Source organism: Lampetra planeri, chromosome 25 (genome assembly GCF_965212315.1).
Source record: "Lampetra planeri chromosome 25, kcLamPlan1.2.h2, whole genome shotgun sequence".
NCBI lineage: Eukaryota > Metazoa > Chordata > Hyperoartia > Petromyzontiformes > Petromyzontidae > Lampetra > Lampetra planeri.
In genome coordinates, this window is record NC_136131.1 from 12666878 (window position 1) to 12690468 (window position 23591).

The 23591-nt window shown below is 40.8% G+C and overlaps 1 protein-coding gene across 3 annotated transcripts in view; it reads left to right on the plus strand.

Annotated features, from left to right (window-relative positions):
- Nucleotides 1-928: 928 nt before the first annotated feature.
- The window catches only part of CENPF (centromere protein F), a 28147-nt gene continuing 5484 nt past the window's right edge, over nt 929-23591 (plus strand). For all 3 annotated transcript variants that reach the window (XM_078606348.1, XM_078606350.1, XM_078606349.1), the window contains exons 1-15: nt 929-1067; nt 1833-2014; nt 3059-3255; nt 4843-4955; nt 5159-5265; nt 5549-5945; nt 6915-7102; nt 7737-7862; nt 9663-9791; nt 10755-10877; nt 12297-12432; nt 12837-18178; nt 18528-18974; nt 19669-19830; nt 20850-21012. In XM_078606348.1, the coding sequence (XP_078462474.1) occupies nt 1853-2014; nt 3059-3255; nt 4843-4955; nt 5159-5265; nt 5549-5945; nt 6915-7102; nt 7737-7862; nt 9663-9791; nt 10755-10877; nt 12297-12432; nt 12837-18178; nt 18528-18974; nt 19669-19830; nt 20850-21012 (7792 nt within the window). In that variant the 5' untranslated portion in view covers nt 929-1067; nt 1833-1852. The remainder of the gene's footprint in view (nt 1068-1832; nt 2015-3058; nt 3256-4842; nt 4956-5158; nt 5266-5548; nt 5946-6914; nt 7103-7736; nt 7863-9662; nt 9792-10754; nt 10878-12296; nt 12433-12836; nt 18179-18527; nt 18975-19668; nt 19831-20849; nt 21013-23591) is intronic.

Sequence of the window (23591 nt, forward strand, 5' to 3'; positions counted from 1 at the left end):
TTTGGTGTTTGAGCATCTTAACCCGTTTTATTGTTAGATCGCGTAGATGTGTGTCGTGAAACCTGCCACCACCTACACAGCCAATTATGAAGGTTATTGGTCGCGAAAGCCTACGTGTTAAACTCAATGTAATTAATTATTTCAATCTTGATTTGAAGCAAATTAATTATTTACATCATTAGACCTTTGCCAGTACCAAAATATAATAATAGGGGTTTTCCCCTTTTTTCTGACAAAACTGAAACCTTTGTACAAGGAATCATGTCTGCATTAACCACAATACTTGTGGTCAAAATGCAAACAAAAAACACACTCTCATAATATATGCATTGTCCTTGAAACTGATTGGTCCACACGGCTTTCTTTTGAGCCTCGTCTCAATTGGTGCGAGACCAGAGGACGCCAAGAGGCGTACAGCTCAAAGACAATCCACTATCAGAGTAATGAGGGCTCGGGGTGAGCAGCTACATCATTAGACCTCCTTTGCCAGTACCAAAATATTAAAATAGAGTTTTTTCCCTTTTTGGTTTGTGGTCAAAGTATTGTGGTCATAATGCACACATGATTCCTTGTAAAAAGTTTTCAGTTTTGTTGCCAGAAAAAAGGGAGAAACCCCTATATTATTAATTAATTAATGATGTTATTATCTGAATGTGGAAAACATCTCTCGGAAGAGAGCGGCGAGCGCACGTGGTTCCCGGCGAGGCTGCCCCCAACCCGCCCATTCCCCTTCCGGAAGACGAACTCGCGTTTTATTCGCGTAAACACCGCCGGGTCTCTTCCTCTTCCGGTGGTGGAGGGGACCGTTACTCGAACTGCCCAACGTTTAAATCCAGTGACCGCGCTCCCATTGGCTAAACGGCGCGACGAATGGGTGAAGCCGACGAAATCGAATTGGACCAATGGCAGAGCGCGCCGCGCGGCACGTGATTATGTGTTTGGAGTCTGGCGCCGCGTTCAAGCCGAGCGAGCGGCCGTGTTGCGGCCCTGGCGGTGTGGACTTTCGCGGTTTGAATTCCTTGCGTTGCATTGCCACGGGGGGACAGCACTCGTCGTGATAATCGCGGGTAAGCGTCCATCCAACACGCGTGTCTACTTCGTGGAGCTTGGTTTTGGCTGTAAATGATGCTAAAGTGGCCGCTATGGTCACGGCGGCTTTGGTTGGAGGTCTTGATCCAGCAGTGGATGGATCATGGCCGACGATGCCGTCGCAAGCGTCACAGATTTTAAGTGCCGCTTCAAGTGTTAAAGACTGAAATTACAACTTAAAGCTGTAATGAAACATGTATAGCATTACCGTTATTACACTGCCAATAATGTAACGTGCAATGGCATGAACATGCCACATGTTATTATAGCTGCACATACATTTCGCCAACCCCCTACGGTACTATGTGAGGGCCTGTCCGTGCCGTGTCGGTTATGGGCTGGTTTGACCATACTTCACCACGCTGGCCAGCGAGGGTTGGTGTTCGCCTTCTGCCCACAACGAACCCAAGCAGCAGCCCATGTTTAAATGCTCCATCCAGAATCTGCTAAGCTTTGGAGACCTGGCGATTCCGAGTAATTTGGTCACAGGCGAATGCATGAATACAGACAAATACATTAAGGTGTAATCAATTTGTAGATGCCCTGAACGGCCTCTGCAGGGTAAAGTCCTGACTAAAACCAGAATCCCCTGATGACAAGACAGTTGATGGTACAGCTATAATCTGCAGATGCTTGCATTTAACTAGCAAGTTTAGTAAAATATTCTAAAGTAACATGGATATAATTGGGAGCAAATGTTGTACTTAAACAGTTTTCTGCAACTTTCCCCTGGACCGCTATAGCGTGTGGTTGAGGCGCCACCATGAGCTGGGCTGTGGAGGAGTGGAAGGATGGGCTGCCCGCACGGGCCCTGCAGAAGATCACGGAGATGGAGGCGCAGCTGGAAAAGCTGCGCAAGGATCAGCGCCAGCGCCAGCTGCACATGGACACAGTGGAAGCCGCCTGCGAGAAACAGAAGCAGAAGGTCGGGGGCAACCCCACACCCAGGCACCTCGATGTGCCAAACTCACTTGTACTCAAGTCGCCTTTCAATATAATTTATAAGCCCAGTTACCTGCCCACAAGCAGCATCGCAGCCTTCTTATTCCATGAGGCGCAATAGTGTTGAAGTAAATTCGACTTGAAATATGTTTAAACAAAAAAAGAATTGACCAACAAAAGTATAATTCATAACTGTTGCTCTCAGTAGATTGAATTGAATGTATATTAAACTCAAACTTGGCATTGCACATGTCGAGGAAAATATGTTACGGTGGTGTTAATAACGATAACGCGTTTTCGGTTTGCTTGGACACCGCTGCTAATGCAGTTATTTAATTACGTGTTATGACCGTTTCAAAGCAGTGTTTTAACACAGCTCATCAGAAATCATTAAGCAGCTGGTGTTTTATTGTTGGCAACGTCAGTTTTTGTTGGATCTTTACACAATAGCGACTGATTGTGAGCAACAAGTTTTACATTTCCAGCACAGGCATTGGAGGTGAGCACAGCCCCCATGCTTGTTTGATCAGGGAGATGCTCTTGGCTTAACGTTTTGATTCAGATAATGGCCTGACACCCCAGCTTTTTGGCCCTATCACCTTACTACGACCTGTACGTCATGGGCACCCTTCAAAGTGTGGTACTTTTTACACCGGAGAAGATTTGGTTCTTTGAGTAACATTCCATTTACATTTTTAGAACATAAGGGAAATGTTTTATTCTTAAATAATTTCAATTATATTATTCCAAATGAAACGAAATTCACATGCTGGAGTTTTCCACAAGTTCCTGCGGAACAAGTTACTGAATTCCCCATCATTAACTTTGCAGTTTTCTTGCAAACTCATGCTGTGCAGAAAATTGCAATGCGTTTTTTTGATGCATAAAATATCAATGGCATGCGTACGTTAAATTTGTATTTCATTTTGTAAATTGTGCAATACGCAACTTATGTATGTTGAACTTATTTCGCACCGTACTTGGCCAACCGTGGTAATCTGGAGCGTCGGTGGTGCTGTTATCTCAGGTGGAGGAGGCAAAGTCGGAGATCTCTGCCTTGAAGCGGGAGAACCAGAGCTTGATGGATGCGTGTGATTCGCTACAAGCCGCACGGCAGAAGTTGAGTCACGAGCTGCAGCAGCGCGAGACGCAGGCGAACTGCCTGGAGGGCCAGCTCACCTCGGCACGCTTGCACACAGACAAGATCGAGCAGGAGCTCAAGAGGTAAACACCGCTCAGCTGGTTATCAACAGGTTGTTGGTCGGTGTAGTTAAAAACAAGAAATCATTTGACATTGGATTGTCTAAGAATATGCATAATCTGAACACATTATGGCAATGCCAGCCATTCACCTAAGAAGCCAGACGTTTCTTCTGCAGCAAAAAAATTGTATTCATCACTCTGGAATACCCCACCATCACAATAAGGAGAATAGGCACAGACTCCACAGTCAGGGTGACAGTAATAAATGCAGCTCCATTTATAATCCGGCGAAAGAAGCAGACACGTTTCTTGGTAGGTTGGATTAGTAATCGAGTCGTGTGCACAACTGTCCATCCCAATCTCCCCTCATTGGTTTTGTGTCGAAGTGTAATGGGATGGTGGGAATGATCAGACTCACGGTGACGACAGTTTCATTTCCGTAGTTGAAATGTCTCACTTGTTAAATGGAAGACTGGTGTGCCCAAACTTTGCACGAGATGAAATTACCAGTTCTCAATACACACATTGTGTATTTTTTTTTAATATTTATTTTATTGCCATCTTTGGGATATAGTATCGACATAACTGTACACTAATGATTATGTTTAATAAGAAAATAGAGCCATGTGCATCGTGCACTGGGAATAATGAACTTCTTACCCTCTTGGAAAAAAATTGGAGAGGATTATGTAGAGTTATGTTAGAAAGTAGCATAAATAAATAACTTCTTCATTAATGACCAGTCTCTGGAAAGTTTTTATTTAAATAAAAAACTAATTGCGTACAATAGAATATAAGAAAAATTTATGGATCCTTGAAGAATATTTATCATTTTGAGTGATCACGGAGATAGAATTGTTTAAACACAACTAGCCAGTCCTTGCAAACAACTTTTCAGACGTTATTGATGGTATAAGAAGCTGATGTATCATGTCCAGACTGTGGGCCACGATGTATTGACATTTAGGTTAAAACCCTTGGGTGCACAAGTGAAAAACTAAACTTATTTTTTTTAACTATGTAAGATACTGAACAGTATGCATGTATCATGAGGGACACTTTCTGCAACTCTGCTTAATATGAATTCCACATGTGTTAATTTGAGCTGAAAAAAAATGATTTCAAGATTAAAATAATTTCCAAGCTCATTGAACTGACAGAAAGCAAATGTAATTATGCAATCCTTGGCAAGGCACTCATTAATTAAGTGATTTATAAATCCGTTAAAGAAGCTGTTTGCACAACAGTGATGCTGCCTTTACATTGTTGTGTATGAATGAATGTATTTTTTTATTTGCAATGAAAGCTCGTAAATTTCCATGACTTAGGCATTTTTGTTCAGTTTTCTTCAACTTTAAGCCTCAGGCAACTGAATCCAGTCCATTGTTTTGTGTCAGGCAGGCTTAACAATTCACAATTAACTGAACACATAAGGACAATTACGTAGCCCCGTCTGTTGGTAAACAAATACTGGACTTGTTTCTATTATCTCAGGACCAGTGATATAAGTACACATTGTTCTGTTGGCTTAATGTGTGCCGCTGGTCTTGCTGAAGCCATTTAGTAATGCTTCTGATACAGAGCTGTTCTGAAACTTTCTCTCGAAAGGTGCAAAAATGAATTGGAGTGCCGGTCAAGTGTCTCTTCTTCTGAGCTCCAATCTTTTTCCACGCCACATCACAAAGGAGCAAATAACTCTACGATATATCCTGAAACACGAGGTAAGTGTTATTGATTCACTTTGTTTTGCTCTAGAATGTTTCTACATTCAGCATAGCTTAACCTGAAGCATGGCAATTCACTTCCAGTGATTTAATTTGCTTGGTTCATTTTTGTTTTGGATTTCACTTCGATGATTTACTTGGTGCTTTACCATCACGCATATTTAGTCAAAGGCATTCAATGCAGGTCTTTTTTATTGCAGAAAGGAACACATCTCATGACAAATTTGAACAACTGTATGAGAAGTACAGCACAGAAGTGGCAGAGCGGAAAAACCTTGAAAATGAGCTGAAAGTTCTGCAAATCAAAGTAAGTTTTTTATTAAACTAAAATTGTACAGTTCGTATATCTGTAAGCTGTTGTGGTCATTGAAAGTGTGGTATAATATGCCTTCTCAAAACTATCAGGCAAGGGTAAAAAAGGAGATCATTCGGCATTAAAAGGACTGTGCTTAACATTGTTGTGATGCAATTTTTTGGTTTACTATTAATCTCGTGACAAGCTCCTCATTAAAACACAAGAACAAAACTCCAAAGTTTGATCGAATATGAGAGAAGTGAAAGTACTCCTGAGATTTTCTGTGATCTTTCAGCTGGTGAACCAGACGCAGGCGGCCACTTCCACGAGTCGGCAGGCCATCGGTCGGCAGCAGGCCTCGTCCTCCATCTTCTCGTGGCAGAAGCAGAACACCACGACGCCGGCCCGCTGCGGCCTCTTCACGGGGGACACGCCTCTCAAGCGCACCTCCACCTCGTCGGTGTTCCCCTGGGAGAATGAGCCGGTGTCAGCCGCTAAACGCTGCTGCACCGCGCTCTCCTCGCTCGAGGTGGTGCCCCCTAAGCCGGGCTCCTTCGCAGTGCCCGTGGCAGACAAGCAGCCGGTCGGGGCGAGTGCCGCTGCTCGAGATGGTGGCGCTGCTTTTGGGCGGGAGCGGTGCGGAATGCCCACCTATAATTTGGCTGATGAAAGTATACCTTCTCGTAGCCAAGGTAGGTTTTGGTGTTTCTTCTCCGGAATAAAGTGTTTTTTTGGGTTGGATCTTGTAAATATAAATGTGTCGTTAAACCCGACACAGCCAATTATTAAGTTTTGTTACGTAAACAAAATATGCCAATTAGTTACTTCTTCAGCACACCAGTGTGTTGGAGAGCTAACCCAATATTACTTCTGTCACATATATGTATGTTGAACATCTTTCACACCGTACGTAGCCAGCCGCACTAATCGCACCATACATAGCCAACCGTGCTACTTCAAGTTGAAGATGCAGTCCTGCAATTGCTTATTCACACCACTGCTGGTGGAAGAACCACCACTAGAGGGAGCCCAGCTATAGTGTTTTGTTTCTTCTTCCACCCTGCCCAAACGTCTTTGAAGAGGCGCGAGTATCCACACTTTACCCCAGCGTAATACGACCTGCCGATCGACAAACTCGTTTACCCATTTTATACTGCTGGATGGACAGAGGAATCTGTTATGAAATTTTTTAAAGCATTTTTGTAATTTGCAATGTGACCTTGAATGCCACCCCACCACACACATACATTGATGTCCTGGGTCTCGTTTGTGGAAAGGCATTGGTGTTGCTCCAACCCCTCCCCCAACCTCCTACCCAAATGTAGTTTTTTTTGTTACGCATCATGGGGATGCACTTCCATTTAGATGCAATATTAATTGAAGTGATTGTTGTTTAAGAGTTTGCTCAGATTTTTTGTACATTTATTTTGGTTTATAGTTAGTGGATAGTCTGCTCGTGGCAGTTTCCATGTCCAGAGTTATTTTCAAGCAAGTTTTTCTTGGAGAGAAAAACGAATACAAAGTTATAAATTACAATGAGTGCATTTCACGAAATAATGCACACTTTGAAAACATTGACAACTAGCGATTGTTACATTGCTGTGCAAGCTTTTGCTGTACGTGGTCGCTCACCTCTTGCATTTTTTGGTATTTTAATGAAGAGAGGGAGTTGGAGCAGCGAGTGCATCACCAGGAGATGGAGCTGGAGAGCTATGCCAGCAAGCTGAACGTTGCCATGGGACAGCTGGACTCAGCTCGGACAGAACTGGCAGAGAAGGAGCAAAGCCTGGTCAAGTCCCAGAATGCACTGTCTCGCTTGAACATTCAGCACGAGCAGGCAGTTGCCAAGGTATTATTGCTTCGTCTTACTGACACCTTGGTTCCATGTATCCTGCAGCCTTCAGGCCTGCATTAATTACATCTTGGGAACTGAGCCAAGTTAACGAATGCACGCACCCATAGGAGATGCTTTATATTGGCCGGCTGTTATCTGTGCTCTCACTCCATCGTGGCCAGCAGGCAAGAATGCTTGAAGCAATGCTTTTGGGGAGATGAGTCTGCATCATGTTGAATGTAGAAGAACAAGTATTTTAGGTACACTATTAACTTACCATCAAGGTGTAATGCAAATTGTTGATGCACATACTTTTTTTGTCCAGCAATTTATAAAGCAGCAGAACCAAGCAAGGTATGATGATATGCTGTACAATTGAAGCTGTTCTTTAGTTAGTACTTAAGGTGGAGGGTATCTATCATGGGAAAATGTAATTGTATGTTTGTTAAGATACACTTCTAAACCACTCCACCAATTTCAATGAATTGAGGTATCATTTAAAAGCTGACGATATGTGAATGGCCCTGGCACTGCCTACCGACTCTACCGTCTTACAGGAGCTATCTTTTGTTGCCAACGTGCCCCACAGCTAAACGATGCTTATTTTCCTCATGTGCATGATGTTTTGGTTGCTGCTGCTGGTGTGAAGGTGACTGCGCTGGAGCAGAAGCTGAAGCACGTGGCAGAGGAGATGAACTGCCAGCGACAGAACGCCGAGTCGGCACGCCTGGCGGCAGAGCAGCGCCTCAAGGACAAGGAGAGAGAACAGCAAGAGGTCACTGCGTGCGCTTAATTTACATCTGCTACACCTGCAGTTTTTGTCTTACACTTGTGGTCACAGGCTTAACATGTACGTAATGGTTGATCTATGCACTCTATTGAACATTCACTTTTATTATTAACATTTTTAAAATGTCCTAAGGTGTGTTTCCTTTTAATTTTTCCATAGTTGTGGATATTTACATTCTTAGACTTCTTGTCTTGCAATTGCATTTTTGTTAAAAAAAAGTTTCGTGTAATCCTGGACATGTGCCTTTAATAATATTTTTCTCGTGATACATTTTTAACCAAATTGTTTCATATTAACTGTCTGTGCTATTTGAATATTTAACTAATGTTTTACTCTACTGATTATCTGTTCGAGTCCTTGAATTATGCAATAACATGACAAGAATTGGAAAAGGTATAGCCTCTTTTCCCATGCGTGCCACTGGATGGAAGATGATGGATGGGATTTATTGATGTAATTGGCATCATGAGGCACGTCACACTGGGTGTGTGGGTGTGGTTTGTTTAGGGTTTCCCTCCTTTGGGAGACGGGGACCTAAGTAATAAACTAGGAAACGTTTTTGCTTAATTCTTTGTTCCAGCTCTAATATTAGCCGTTAAACGCCCTGTTGAGTCATACTCTTGTTTTGCTAATTCAATGGGAATAAACTGGAGTACCTGGAGAACACCCGAGCACGTGGGAGGATAACGTGCCAACTCTGCACAGGTTGTTTATTTACCTGCTTGCTCTGCTGTCTCCTACATGCACCACCTATTCTCCTCTATGCAGTTGGGTATTGCCCATTCAAGTAGGGAGCAATCATTCATGAGTTATGAACAATTGCAGTATTGAAAGATAGAAAATCGATTAGACTTGCTCAGGCATATGCACAATAATTCGGGAAGTGGACATTCTCAAAGGGCTGTGGTTGACTGTTTTGACAGAACACGATGTAATGCTGCTCCATTTGCTTGTTTGCTTATCTCATTAAGTTTAACATGTCTGCGATGCGCTACATTCAACAATGTTAACATAAAAACATGAGTGCATTTATTAAAATGAAGCACCTTTCCTCATGATGTATTTTGGCCCTTTGTTGAAACGTTTTATATAATTGCATTAAATTGGTTTGAAAGATCATAACTAATGTGCAAATATTTATAAAAACGATTTCTAAACATTGATTTTGCAATGTCAAAACTCACCATAAATCAGAATGTGTACAACCTATTGAACTCATAATATCGATTTGGATTTGCCAGTACATAAATAGACGTTACCAGTTATTGAAGGTAAATATAGCATATGGATCATGGATATTTCTTGCAGTGAGATGGTTGCCCAAATTGAATGGAAGATCAAATGTTAAAGGGAAGTTGATTCTTTAAGATCCACACTCATCCGACAATTCCTTCACACATTATATTTGACCTGTCTGTTGACCACAAACTCTTGCATGCTAAATAAAAAATATTGTTTGTTTTATTGAACCAATATTCAATGGTAATGGTTGATTTGTTAAAGTTACGGCAAATAGAGAAGGTAGCAAATGAGAATCATTAGATCAGTCTCATATTTTCATGTGCTAAAATCTCTAAAGGTCTGTAACAGTTTATTTTATCAACTCATTTCAATGTGGACTGGCAGTGCCATAATTTGTGTCTGTTACATAAAGGCTGGATATGATGTTGAAACATTGAGCTGTGGTATTTCGAAACGTTACTGCGTAAATTCCACTTGTGTTGTACACGCAAATTAGTGGCTTATCCAGGGCTGCTTGATGGTAGCAGTGTGTTCCCATTGTAGGAGGTGGCAAGGCTGGAGCACAACATCATTGGCTTGGACCAACAGCTGAGCCAGACAAAGACGAAGCTTGGCCAGGAGCTGCAGCACACTAAGAATGAGCACAATGCCTTACAAGCTGAATTTGACAAGGTTGGTGTTGCTTTTGAAACCAGCCATTTTTAATTGCATCAATACTTTTTATTTCAGTTCTACGCTGATGCAGATGCTCGTTTTTAAATTCGCTGTCCATCATGCATACTGAACAGATGTTAATATAGCATTTTCCATCGCAGATTTAATCACTTTGTTTTTCCATGGTCATCAATTGTATGCATTATTTTGAAAGGCATTTTGTAAGGCATTTTGTCGCTTATTTGACAATCGTCATCTCTTTTACTGATGTGTTTTTTCACTGTGTTACACCTTACAGCATTGGTCTATAATTACTGCAATACATTTTTCGTATCTGAATTGATTTTATTCTAAGGCTCTTTTACCTGGCATTCTGTCAGCTTGAGAACCCTTGGGCTTGTGATTTGAGTAATTAAATTGATTTGAACAATTCAAAATATTTAAATACATAAAAAAACTAAATCGCAGTCCGAGCTTGGTAACCATGGATGTGCTACGGTAGTATGCCACGTACTGCACATTTAGTTTAAGGAGCCTCTGTATTTGATGTTCTGTAGAATTGTAAAGACTACAGGATGAGCTAAAAATAAACTTGCATAGCAATAGCCCTTTTTACATGTGATAACAAAAAAAACAATTTCAGTAATTTTAACAAAAACACTTTAATAACTTAACAACCTTTATATTAAATTAACAATTTATATACATTAATGTAACAAAAAAACGACTGGTTATTCAATTGCGGTTTATTTACACGGATTCTTGATATGCTATAGCTTGCAAGTAAAATAACACTAAAAACCTCCCAGAGCCCACATCATGATATTGCCCCTGTTAACATTGTGCTATTCTATTTATCTCAAATTAAACCCAAGGGATAAATGTCCCATCACAACATGGATATAAAGTGGTGCAATGTGCCAGTGGATTAAGGCTGCAAACCAATAGCTCCTATCCTTGGTGTTGCCGTTGTATCATCAGGCTTTGCTTCAGAAGCAGCTTCAGGAGAAGGAGGTGCAGGAGCTGAAGCAGGTGTTGCAGAAGGCCAACGACAATGTCAAGCTGCATCAGGACATGACCAAAGATGCCAAATGCAGCTTGGAGGTACCAACACAGCATTTTATGTCCCATTTTCTCAACAGTTCACATGAAGTTTAGATTTTACACTTAGCTTGGACTACAAAATTACAGCTTATTTGCTTTTAGTTACAATATGGGGTGTTAATTCTATTTCTACTAATAATTAAATGTATCATTAAAATATAAAATAACACAGTGTTTACCGAAATAAAATGCACACTGACGCCTATCTGAATGCAGAGTCACACCATCACCCCGCACAGAAATCTGCTCCTATCAAGACGCTCATTCATCGAGCTAAGAAAGTGTCAGATGGTGACAGACAGTCTGAGAAGTTAAATTCAACATGTTAAAGAAGCGCTGCAAATGAACGATTACAATGATGCACAAATCAACAGGGCATTGAATACCAAAACGAAATCAAATAACGAGCATTGCAACTGCCCAAGTAATTAAAACGATCAAAATACCGTACATTGCGGGAGTAACTGATAAACTCACCAGACGTTTGGAAAAAAAACATCCGAGTTGGATTTGGCACTACATAAAATACAGAATTTAATATCTGGTACAAAAGATGTATTACCGAAGCTATCAACAGAAGGTGTGTATAGGATTAACTGCACGAGTGGTAAATGTTATGTTGGGCAAACAGGACGAATGATCAGCAAGAGACTAAAAGGACATCAGAGAAATATTAAATTCTCCCAAATGCAACTGTCAGCAGTAGCAGAACACGCATGCCAACAAGGACACTCAATTGATTTTGATAATGTTGAAGTTTTGTGCAAAACTAGCTACTACTGGCCAAGACTAATTAGAGAATATATCAAAATTGAAAGAAATCAAAATAACTTAAACCGTTCGGATAGCTACCGTCTTAGTGCTGCTTGAAAGCGAATCATCAAATAATACATGATTAAAATGCATGCCTACAAAGGGCAGCGTACTTCAATAGGGATTACCGTTGGTAGGGCTATTTTAATAAACACAATAGACAGGAAGGACAAGTTCAAAGGGCTCGCATAATGTACGTTGCCTCAGTAATCCAGCCCTCCCCCCCATCATTGTGCAAGAGCGCAGAAGCGTGGTCACCACATCTACGCCTCTATATAAGGAACGAAACAGTAAGACTTCACAAATCTGGCTGTCGCCTGATGAAGCTAGTTGCAATTACTGGCGAAACGTTGTACTCTGATTGTAAATGTTGTGGCTTGGCTCTCCAACACACCGGCGTGCTGTACTAGTGAAAAATTGGCACGTTCTGTTTACGTGACAACCCTTACTAGTTGGCTGTGTCGGGTGATTGCGGGTTTTAACGACACATTTATATATTTACGCGATCTAACCTAAAAACCTCTATTATGAATTAAATGTATGACTCACATTAAAGTTGTTTCTTTTTTTTACGCAGCAAAAGTTGTTAATTTTTTTTTCGTGTAGGAAGCCACCAAAGAGAAGAATAACTTAAGCTGCAACTTGGAGCAGAGTGCCCATCGGGTGAGAAAGTTTGAAGATGATATGAAGAATCTCAAGCAAGAGCTCCATGACAGCCAGAGACTACAGGAAGACTTACAGAGTACGTACCAACATTTTTTTTGTAATCGTCCGTTATTGTTGTGTTTGGTGTGTTGCCACATGCCACTGATACAATAATTTGGGTATAGAATTGGTCATGACTAAGGTCCCCTGATTAATAGGGGCAGTGTGGTACCTGTTGGAGGCAATGCACAAGTTAGTTGCTGGCCTCTTGAGGGCTTTCTGTGGATGTATGAGTTTTTGCCAAGCACTGGTTTCCTCCCACATTCAATGCTGTCAAAGTAATTCACCTAGAACTCCAAGCAGGACCCTTCTGAAGAAGTCTCGAATCTCATTGAGGCTTTTTCTGGGCATCCTTTTTATTTTGGAAGTTGTGTTTTGTACAGTATTTGAAAGGAGACTGACATGTATACTTATTGCATGTTTGTGTTGTTTGTTTTAAAGGGAAAGTGGTGTCTCAAGAAACCGAAGTTGAAAACTTAAAATCAAAATTGGAAAAGCAAACCAAGTCGCTGAATGGCAATATGGATAATCTAAAAATTATTATATCCGATTTGGAAAAGAAGAGAGATATTGCTTTAGCTGTGGTAAAGAAAAATGAATTGGAGATGGAAAAAATGCACTTCCAATTGTCTGCATCTACAACTGAAAAGGAAGATCTTAACAATAAGTTGTGTCACAAGGCAAGTGCATGCAGCTCCTTAGAAGATGAAAAAGCATCCCTTATTCAGCTTAAAAAGGAAATGTCTGATAACCTAAACAAACTTAAATTGGAAAGGGATGGGCTGGCTGGGAAGGTACAAGACCTGGAGGCACAGATGGAGCAAACCCTGTCTGTCCCACTGGAAAAGCAAAACACCGATGTGCTTGAGCAAGAGAATAAAACCACAAAGACACAGCTGTGTGAGCTGAAACAGGCACTGGACAACACATGTGTGAAGAACACAGCACTCAAAGAAAAAGTATGGGCACTGCAAGAAGAGCTTGAGGAGTCTGTGAAGAAACAAGGCGCGGAAATGATTGAGTTGAGAAAAAGCTCGGCACAGTTCTCCGAAAAGGTGGCAGGTTTAGAACATCAGCTAAACTTTGAGAAAAATGCTAATGCTGAACTTAAAGAAGAAACTGCGGGTTTAGAGAGACAGCTTACAAATAGCAACAACTTGATGAAGTCGAAAGAGCATATTTTTGAATCAAAGGATGCAGAATTAAAGGTGATAAAAGATGCATTGCTGAAGATTGTTGAAGAGCTTGAAAAGGCACATTGGGCATTATTTGAGGAAAAGGCCAACACTAATGAAGAATTTGGACATAAAATGTTGGACACACCAGAGCAGAACCTCTCAACAATTGAGCCGTTTGTAAGATTAATGCATTATTTTACCATTTTGGGGGAGCATTTGTCGACTCTACAGTCATCTCTTATTGCTCATAAGCAAACGTGCAGTGAGCTGGAAATTAAATATGAATCCCAGTTGCTAGAAATGTCGAAGGCTGAGGCACAGACACTGGAGATGTCTGCTTCGTATACCAAGCTGCAACATGAATTTGATAAGAACACATCCAAAATGGAAGGAGACCTAAATGAATGGACTACGCAGCTTGAAAATATTCAAAAAGTCCTAGAAGAAAAGAACACAAATTTGAACGATATCTCAAAACAACTTGAAGATACACAGGCCAACCTTGTGCTGCAGCAAGAAAGGAATACAATACTGCAGCTGGATCTTGAGGAAGCACATCATAATCTAATAATGAAATCAGAGCAACTTGAAGGTTATGCCATCCAGAGTAAAGAAAGTGACAGTCACCTTGCTAAAATTCTGGAGGAAAACGTTTGCATGAAAGAGCAGGCAAAAGCTTATGAAGATTTCACAAGCAGGCAAAACCAAATGACACAACATGAAGAAATGATAAAAGAGCTGGAGACTACAGTTAACTATTTGAAAAGTGACCTTGGAAATGAAATACATTCTAGAGAGTCGAAGTGTAATCAACTGCAGGAGGATGTTCGTGAACTTCAGGCGCAACATGTAACGCTACAGCAGGAAAAGGAACAGCTGCTAAAATTGCAAGATGAAAATGAAGCTCTTATTAATCATTTAAAAAGCCAACTGCAACAAGCTGAACATTATTCTTTACAAACAAAAAAGCAGGCCTCCAAAGCAGAAAAGGAATTGGCCAATCTTCAAGAACAATACATGACCAGTGTGGAAAAGCAAAGAAAGCTAGAATATATGTTAAGTGAGCAGGAGAAAGAATTGGCATCCAAAATCTTGGAAATTGCACAGGTGAAAGATAATTCTCAAGAGGCTCTCCAGCAACTTATGTCAGCTATTAAACAGCTGGAAGAGAGCAAGTGTGAGTTGGTGGAAAAGCTTAAGCAAGCAGAGTTGCAGGACAATACAAATAATAATAAAATTGCTTATTTAATGGCTGAGGCAGAATCTGAGGTTAAACAATTTAATGAAGAAATTACCATGCTTAATTGCAGGTTGTCTGACGTTCAAGAGGACAATCAGGCTCTACGACTAAGCAATCAGAATCTGGAACAAAAGATTTGTGAAAACGAGAAACATTTGGGCTCAAGAGAAGAAGAAATTATTGCAAGGCAAAATGATTATACCAAGACATTTGAACAGTTGAATGTGATTATTGGCAAGCAGACTGCACAGCTTCAGCAGCTAGAGGAGGAAAATACCAAAACAAAAGTCACACTTCATGAAAAGCATCAGGAACTGGAACAGCTAAAAGTGAAACTAGACGAGTGTAGATTTGACTTTCTGAAGATTTCAGGGAATTTGGAGATGCTTCAGATGGATCTGGAAGACAAAGACGTGAATTTGGAATTGTACGAGTCACAAATCAAGCAGCTCAAGGATACAATTGAGTCACTCGACAATAGGTTGTCTGAAAATGAAGACGTTGACAAAGTGAGACAAGAATTGGAAGAACTACGGGTGCACTGTGATGCTCTGAGCGGTCAGCTTTTGGAGAGCCAAGGCTCTGCTGAATCACTTGGATATAAAGTTGCAGAGCAGGAGAAGCTGCTATCTGATCTAAGGGTAGATGTGGAGAATGCGCACTGTCGTGAAAATGGTCTCTTTGAGAAACTCCACTATGTGCAAGAGCAGTTGGAAAGTAGTCTTTTGGAAGCAGGCCATCTCAGAACAGATGTTGACAATCGGAATAGTGACATCGCAGCTAAGGATAAAATTATCTGTGATCTGACAAAAGAGTTACAGCTCTCAGAGGATCATATTTTCAAAGCTAGAAACATGTACAATGATTTACAATCAGAATCTAATGCACTAAAGGAACAGCTGACCAAAATACAAAGTCATTGCATTTTAAAACAAGATGCTATGATACAGTTAACTGGCACTAATAACAATGATGAAGAAAATGCTGTAAACATTCCACCCACACAACATGGTTTGAATATCTGCTCATTACCATCATCTGAACAAAATTCCAGTATAAATATAGAAACTGAGTTATGTCAGCTGAAAGCAGATTATGGTGTCCTGAGTGAGAAATTTAGAGATCTCAAGACAAACTATGATGCTCTTCAGAAGACCTGCAATTTACTGTCAGAAAAAAATACATTTGCTTTACAGGAGAAGATTTTAGCCGGATCCCTTCTTACACAGGCTCTTGAAGAACAGGAAAAGTTGAAGGTCGAATCTAACAAAGGACTGTTATTGCAAGGGCAATATGAGGTGCTGCAGAGCTGTCATAATGAGTTACAAGCAAAGGTTCAACAGACAGCAGAACATGTGGTTGAATTGAACAGTGTTATTGAATCTCTTCGCTCAGATAAGAAGAACATTGCTGAGACTCTCATTCGGCAAAGTATTAACGCACAAGTAGAATGTCTGGCATTGCATAAGCAAGTTCTTGGCCTACAAGAAAAACTTAAAGACACACAAGAACCCATGAGACAAGTACTCACCAAATCAGAGTGTAACATGGTACAGCATTTACCTCATTCATTACGGGATAATATAGATACTAATAATTCAGATGTGGAAAGCATTCATAAAAGGCCAAAACGTGACCATGATGTAGAAAGTGCACATGCAGAAGAAATGCATGAAGGACATGATTTTAAAAAGTCCATTGAGTTAGATGACCAGCTAAACAACGTTGTTGAGCTCAGCGTTCAGCTTAATATTGATCATTTGCAGGAAGAAAGTATTCAAGGTACTCACAGTGCTAAAGACATAACGAACGAAACTAAGGTTTCAGAAATTTTGGAATCTCAGACTGTGCTTAATTCAATCAAGGCAGATGAATGTGAATTGTCCTGTAATATAGACACTTTACAGGAGAAAAATTCAGTTTTACTCAAACAGGTTAGTGTTTTTGAGACAAACCAGAACAATCTTTTGAAAACCGTTAAGAGCCTTGAGCAAGACTTGGACAGTGTTGTCTCTCAGTCTGAACATGAACAGGCCAAAGGTTCTGATTTGATTGTTAAGCTGCACAGTTTAGAACTGAACAGGACCTTGTTAGAAAACAAAATTCAGGATCTTGAAAATGAAATGCAGCATATAAAGTCAGAGAAGCTTGATCTAGAAAAGCATATTTTGTCATTGGAAGCTGATGCTCAGGATACATATTCCAAGAATGCTTCCGTTGAGGAGATGCAACATGAGCAGACACTATTGGCACTGCACAAAGAAGAGATGGTCTCAGTAAAAGCTGAACATGTGCAAATTGCTACAGAGCTTCACAGCCTTTCAAATGCACATGCAACATTGCAGAACAGCTATGAGATTCAAAACAGCCAGTTGTCTACAACGAGGTTGGAAAAAGTGGAAGCTGCCGAATTAATTTGCTCCCTAAAAGCTGAATTGTTAGAATTTAAGGAACGACTGCAAGTTTCTGAAGAAGGTTTTTTGCGTATGTTGAACGAAAAAGAAGAACTTTGTAATAAGCTCCAGAACCTTGATAATGAGGCTTTAGCTAAATCTTTGGACTATAAAGAAAAGATGGAGAGCATTGAGCTCCTTAGGAATATGAAAGCATTGGCAGAGCAGAGGGCTGAAACTTCACAGGCAAAGCTAGAGTGCTTACAAAATGAACATTCCAGAGTCTTGGAGTCAATTAATTCTGTGCTTCTTGAGAAGGCTATGCTTAGCAAGCAGCTAAATTCTACCGAGGAGACCATTGGTGAGCTGAAGCGCTACATAGAGAAGCTCAAGTTGATACTTGAAGCGGATGACAGGAAGAGAAAAGAAATGGAGCAAAAGATACGCCACAGTGAGAGGAAACATGACGCCCTGCAGGATAAGATTGAGCAGCTGAAAAGAGAGTTGGAGATGAGCGAGGCCAGCTTGGAAGACATGGTTCTGCGCCAAGAGGCAATCGAAGAGGATGCCAAGATAGCTGTGGAAGAAAAAAACGTGGCGACAGAAAGCTATGAGTCTTGCAAAGCGCAACTGGACCTTGTGTCTGCAGAAAAGCAGGAGCTGGTTGAGGAATTTAAAGAGAAGCAACATCAAGTGGATGAGGCTAAGTCCACCATCATGGCACTGCGAGACACCCTGCAGAGGCAGCAGGAAGATAACATGAATACCAGGAAGGCGTTTGAGAAGCACTCTTCACAAGTGGAGGTTGAAATGGCATGCCATTTGGATACAGCTGTCCATTTGCAGGAACAAATAAAACTTCTAAATGAGCAGTTGGTATCTTGTAAATCTGAGCTGCAGAAATGGCAACGACAGAAGGATGAATGGCTCTCACAATGCCATGCCCAAAAGCTGGCGTGTGATATCATGCAGGTGGGGTTTCCGTGTTCACTTTAAAAATAATAGCTTGTTAACGTGATTGACTCGTTGCTGAAAAACAGCTCATTAAGTTCAAAAGATATATACATATATTTTTTTAAAGTGGTTATAGTTTTGTTTTAATTAAACAAGCGTTTCACTATCAAACGTACAATTTCTAAATGTGTTTTTTTATCTTCCTGTTTAATATTTAAGGTAAATGTTTGTGCCATATTCAGCTTTTTCCACATGTTTTAATCAAAGTACTTTAAACCTGCGTAAGTCACAACAGGAATATATTTGCCATTTATAAATTGCAAACCTGAATAGTAATTTCTGACTCGTGTGTCGCATTGTGGCTCAGGAGAGGGCTGCAGCGGCAGAAAGCCACGTCGCCAGCCTGAAGAACACCCGTCACGCATTGAGTGTGGAGCTTCAGTCTGTGCACCAAGTGCTGTCTGAGCTACAGGCGGAGAGCAATGTTGCACTGGCAGAACTGCAAGACAAACAACAAACCTTTGTGGAGGAGCTTCACAAAGAGAATGGTAGAAGATTGGCGGAGAAGCAGGTGGAAAATCATAGGGCATTAACTGTGCTGCATGCCCAGCATGATGAGCAACTACTCTCCATCCGGGGTGATTATGATTCTGCTCTTAGCGAAATGTGTGCCAAGCACGAGACCTTGCGTGCAGAGATGGCAGCAAAACACGGAGAGGCGACGATGGAAAATCGGGCATTGAAGTTAAAATTGAAGACTCTGCAGGAAGCTCATCAGCAACTGGAGGTGGCGGCTTGTACGTTGAGGATTCAGGTACCTTCAATTATGTGATACTTTAAAAGAAGTGGTCTTTGATATGATAATTGATGTCTTTGTTTAACGGTTAGCAGTGAACTTGCAATCCAGAGGTCACTGGTTGTGTTCATTCTCCTGGCATGGCAGTTAAAACAATGGTGTTAGTTTCTGTAATTCCCCCCTGCCGCCACCTCTATCCACCCAATAATATAATTGGGTACGCGACAGTCGATCGGCAGATCCTGTGCGGTGGGGTAGGTACTTCATGTGGAGATTAAAGATAGTCGTGCAAAGTCTTAAGTCACCCGTGAGCTTTATTGATCAAAATTCGATCAATTAATTGACACGTGTTTTTGAACTTCTTTCGCACTGTACATATATAAATGTGAACATATTTTCTGCTAGAGTTGATTACACGAATCTGAGCATAAAACTACCATGTGCATGAACCCAAAAACAAATATGGAACGATGCCCATGAACTCGCATTGAGGCCTTGGTCTATCAGACGGACTCTTTCATCTCATCCATACTGTGTTCAACCACCACACACAGTGCAGGTCAATCCTCGTCTCTTTTTGCTGCTTTCCTCGCACTGCTCAAATGTGGAATTCCCTCCTATGGTCTCCTTTCTCAAGTTTCCAGAAACGTATTAACCATTTTTCTGTTACACCTTCAATGGTGCTGTGTGTTGCTGGCTCGCTTTGTCACAGCATTCGGCAGAGAGGGTCGCGCTTGAGCACCAGATTAAGGATCTGCAGGAACAGATTTCCAGCCAGGACAGGAAGATTGCCATGCTGAAATTAGTCAAGGAGCACGATGACACCGAACTGAAGGATGCTGAGAAACGCAAGCAAGAACTCCTTCATGCCAAAGTGAGATGACCACGATTTCTACCCGACTGCCACTGTTACATAACCAGGCAGCTCTTGCAACGTGAACGTTTTATAGTGCACATTAGAGCTGAGGGAGTCTCCTGAAACTCTGTCGAAAATTGTAGGATCAGTGGGGTAGGAATGCAGGGTCCATAGGGGCTTGGCCAGCCCATGCTCATCATTATGCATTTTGATCAATTGATTTTTGTTTGCAGTGAATGCTTGTTAAGCATTATTATTATTAAAAACGGCAGTAACAGTTTGATTGAAATATGTTTTTTTACGCAGTACATTCAATGAGATGGCATGCATGCAGGAGTCCAGTTAAATAATATAGTAACAGTGTTGTATTACTCATGAATGATAAGCAAGTACGAGTTGTATGAATGTATATACAGTAGTAATACAGTTATTTTTGCAAATAACATCTAGCAATCCAACATAATGAATTGATACTCTTTGGTTCTTTCGGTAAAGTCACGTAGTTAGAAATAAAATACAAACAAATCATGACGTTTTGGTTGCAACATTAGCAATCATCAGGTGGGAAAACCACAGCAAGAATTTTTTTTTTGGCTAAAGCTTTAAATCAAGATTAGAATTAATTGAGTTTAACATGTAGGCTTTCGCGACTAATATCATCCATAATAGAGGTTTTTGGGTTAGATCGCGTAAATATATAAATGTGTCGTTAAAACCCTCCACCACCAGACACCGCCAACTAGTAAGGGTTGTCACGTAAACAAATGCTGCTGCTGGACACTATTGGGCCGGGATACCAATAGGCTGGTGGACTGAAAATGTACACTATTTACGTGTCAAGGCACAGAATGGAGATCTCCTTGTCCATATTTATTGTAATATCATGTCTAGCCAAATATGTATTCCCAGGGAGCTGCTGTTCCCCACACCCATGCACATGTGCCTATCTCGCTTTCAATCATTATTTTGTTCTACGCTCCCCTTTGAACATTTTCACAAAGACACGTTTCCTGCCTTATGTTGTTGCTGCCCACCAGGTGGCGGAAGTCGAAGCAGACAAAGCCCGATTGGCCAAGGAAAAGGCTGCTCTTCAAGGAAAACTACAGCTGTGGATGAGCAACGGTCGGCAGCTGGAGAAGGAGAAAGAGGAACTGCACAAGCGAATTCACAAGATGGAGGGGAAACTGAAGACTCTGCAAGGTGCAGTACATTGCTCATATAAAATGACCTTTAAAAATAATTAAAATGTACAGCCCTTTGTTAAGCCACTGTCTGGGTGAAAGCCCTAACCGTGCAGTGCTGGTCATGGAGGTTGTTTTGACCATACTTCACGACGCTGAGCGTTGCAGATTCTAAAAGAGAGGGGCCGGTTCTGATATCACTCGCCACTGATGTCTACCATTGCCATGGTGAGTGAACATATGGCCAAATAACCAGCGTGAGCGACACAACGTGGGAGAGATCTTCAGCAGTGAATTGACAATGGGCTATACTTTAGTATACACTCGGCATCCTGACGGGGGCTACTGTTTCTGTATTGTTCTTAGATTTTGGTGTTGTACGTACATATTCCCATTTGAAAAATCCACTGGCATCTCAAGATAGTTTCTCTGAAGTTTCAGGCATTTGGAGTGTGACAGTTAGAGGCAGGGAATGGGCACGACTATCCACATACACTTGCAGGTTATAGTGACCGATATAGCTATAGTACATGAGCATGCTCAAGGCATTACTCTTCAATCTAAGTTCAGTGCAATGCAGTAAAGATGCTGGTTTTCAAAACAATTTTCTTGCAACTATCACTTGTACCTGCAGGGGCTTCTGTCATAAAGCATGACAATTGCTCTATTTAAAGACTCTGGGAAAAGACGAATGTGAATATGCTAATTTGAATCAATTACTCACATTACACTCATGAGAATACTGGGAAACTCTTGCATTTGTGTATGCCCTTCGGTATTTCATCAGGTTTTTCATTTGCCATGTTGTGGCTTTTATTAGCTGCACCATATGTTGAGCTATTTACTGGAGACCAGCTGGAAAAAGAGGCAGTGCATGGTTACCTCTATTTTTGTATTTATGTATTACTGATACCCCTGCTAACCCTGCTCTGAAAATTATCCCTTAAAGGAGCAGGTGAGATTCATTTGTATTTTTTTTTGTTTTCAAAGAGCAGGCTGATAGAGATGTTTTATAGCTGGCTTATATAATTATTTAAGTAATCGATTACTCTACCAATTATTGCTTCGATCACTCATTAGACAGCACAACAATATTTGGAAAATGCCTCACCTCTTACCATGTGTGTCGCTGGACGGGAGGTTATGAGGGTGGCATTGTAACTTGGCATTATCAGACGCGTTGTGCTAGGGAATGGCTTGTATGAGTTTTCTGCCTTCAGTAAACAGCATGCGGGGTGGCCACCATTTTTAAAGGGGCCCAAGTAATCAACCACAAAAGATAAGTCGATTACAATTTGTCAATTAATCGCATAATTACCCCAACTATCATTTTCCTATAAAATTGTACAAGAGGATGGCAAGCACTGTACTCATTTCATGTTATACGTATACATTTTGCGGTAGTGTCTGCATGTGCATACATGCCCTGGTATTTGTAAGTTCCAAAACCTAAACACAGAGATTGAATACAAATGTATGTAAAATACCTTTTTTCAGTTTGTTGTGCCATGTGATACAGAACGTCGTTGCCTCATTTGCAGCTGTATCAGCGCGGCTTTCTTTTCACGGTGTTATCCCTTGGGGTAGCATGAATGCAATGGCTCATCTGAGCGTTTCCTGTGCGTTCAGAGCCAACCACAACATAATTATTTACCAGCATTTAATAAAAATAGCATACCAAACTGAAATGCTCAGTTGGCCTGATAACCGTATAGGTGAATATGGTTTGAAATAATGTGTGTAGTATGTACTATTTAGACGACTGTATTGAGTTTAGCACACATGTGAGTGAACATGGGTTTTTAGGCTAATTCATACTTGGACTCTACTCTCCTGGAGTTACTCAATCTATATAGCTATCAGAAAAATAACAGATAAAGTAGAGATCAGTTGAACCAGGTACATGACAAAGTCAGTGTGTGAAATTGCAACGTTTATTTGCAGTTATATCACATAGCCTCATTGCCATAGCAACAACATTTGTCCGCATGTAAGCAATAAGGCTCTTATCTTTTCAGCAATGTGATGGTTATTGGCGCGGTTGCTCACTTGTGGGCCGTATTGGTGCACCCTCGAGGCATATTAGATTGTTGTTGATATCGCCATTTCACTTGGTTTCTTAAGCCTTCTGTGATGCTTAGAGATACTCCGGTGGGATAATTCAAGAAGCGGATTACATCACGTACTTAAAAAGAAAAAGTAAAACATCAAATTTTGTATGTAAAATAGTTTCCACAATATTTGTATAATTAAGAGGTTTTTTTTAAATAAGTGATTATAAGCGTGCAGACTAACAAAGGGCACACGATCTGGTTTCACTGCTATTAATGAGCTTTCAGATGTTTGTACACTCTTAGTAATTTTATGTCTGGTCTTATAGTTGCATGTTCGTAAATCAATCTTGATTATTCTTTTTTCCTAGGCTATACATAACTTAACTTCAATGCATATTCAAAACTTATTACATTTTACAGTGTTCATTGATAAACCTTACCATGGTATTACTTTAGCATCATTTCATTGTGGTTGATTTGCTAAACGTTTTTAGTTTTAATACTGATATATGTAATTTGAGTATATTTGGACAAGGAACGTGGC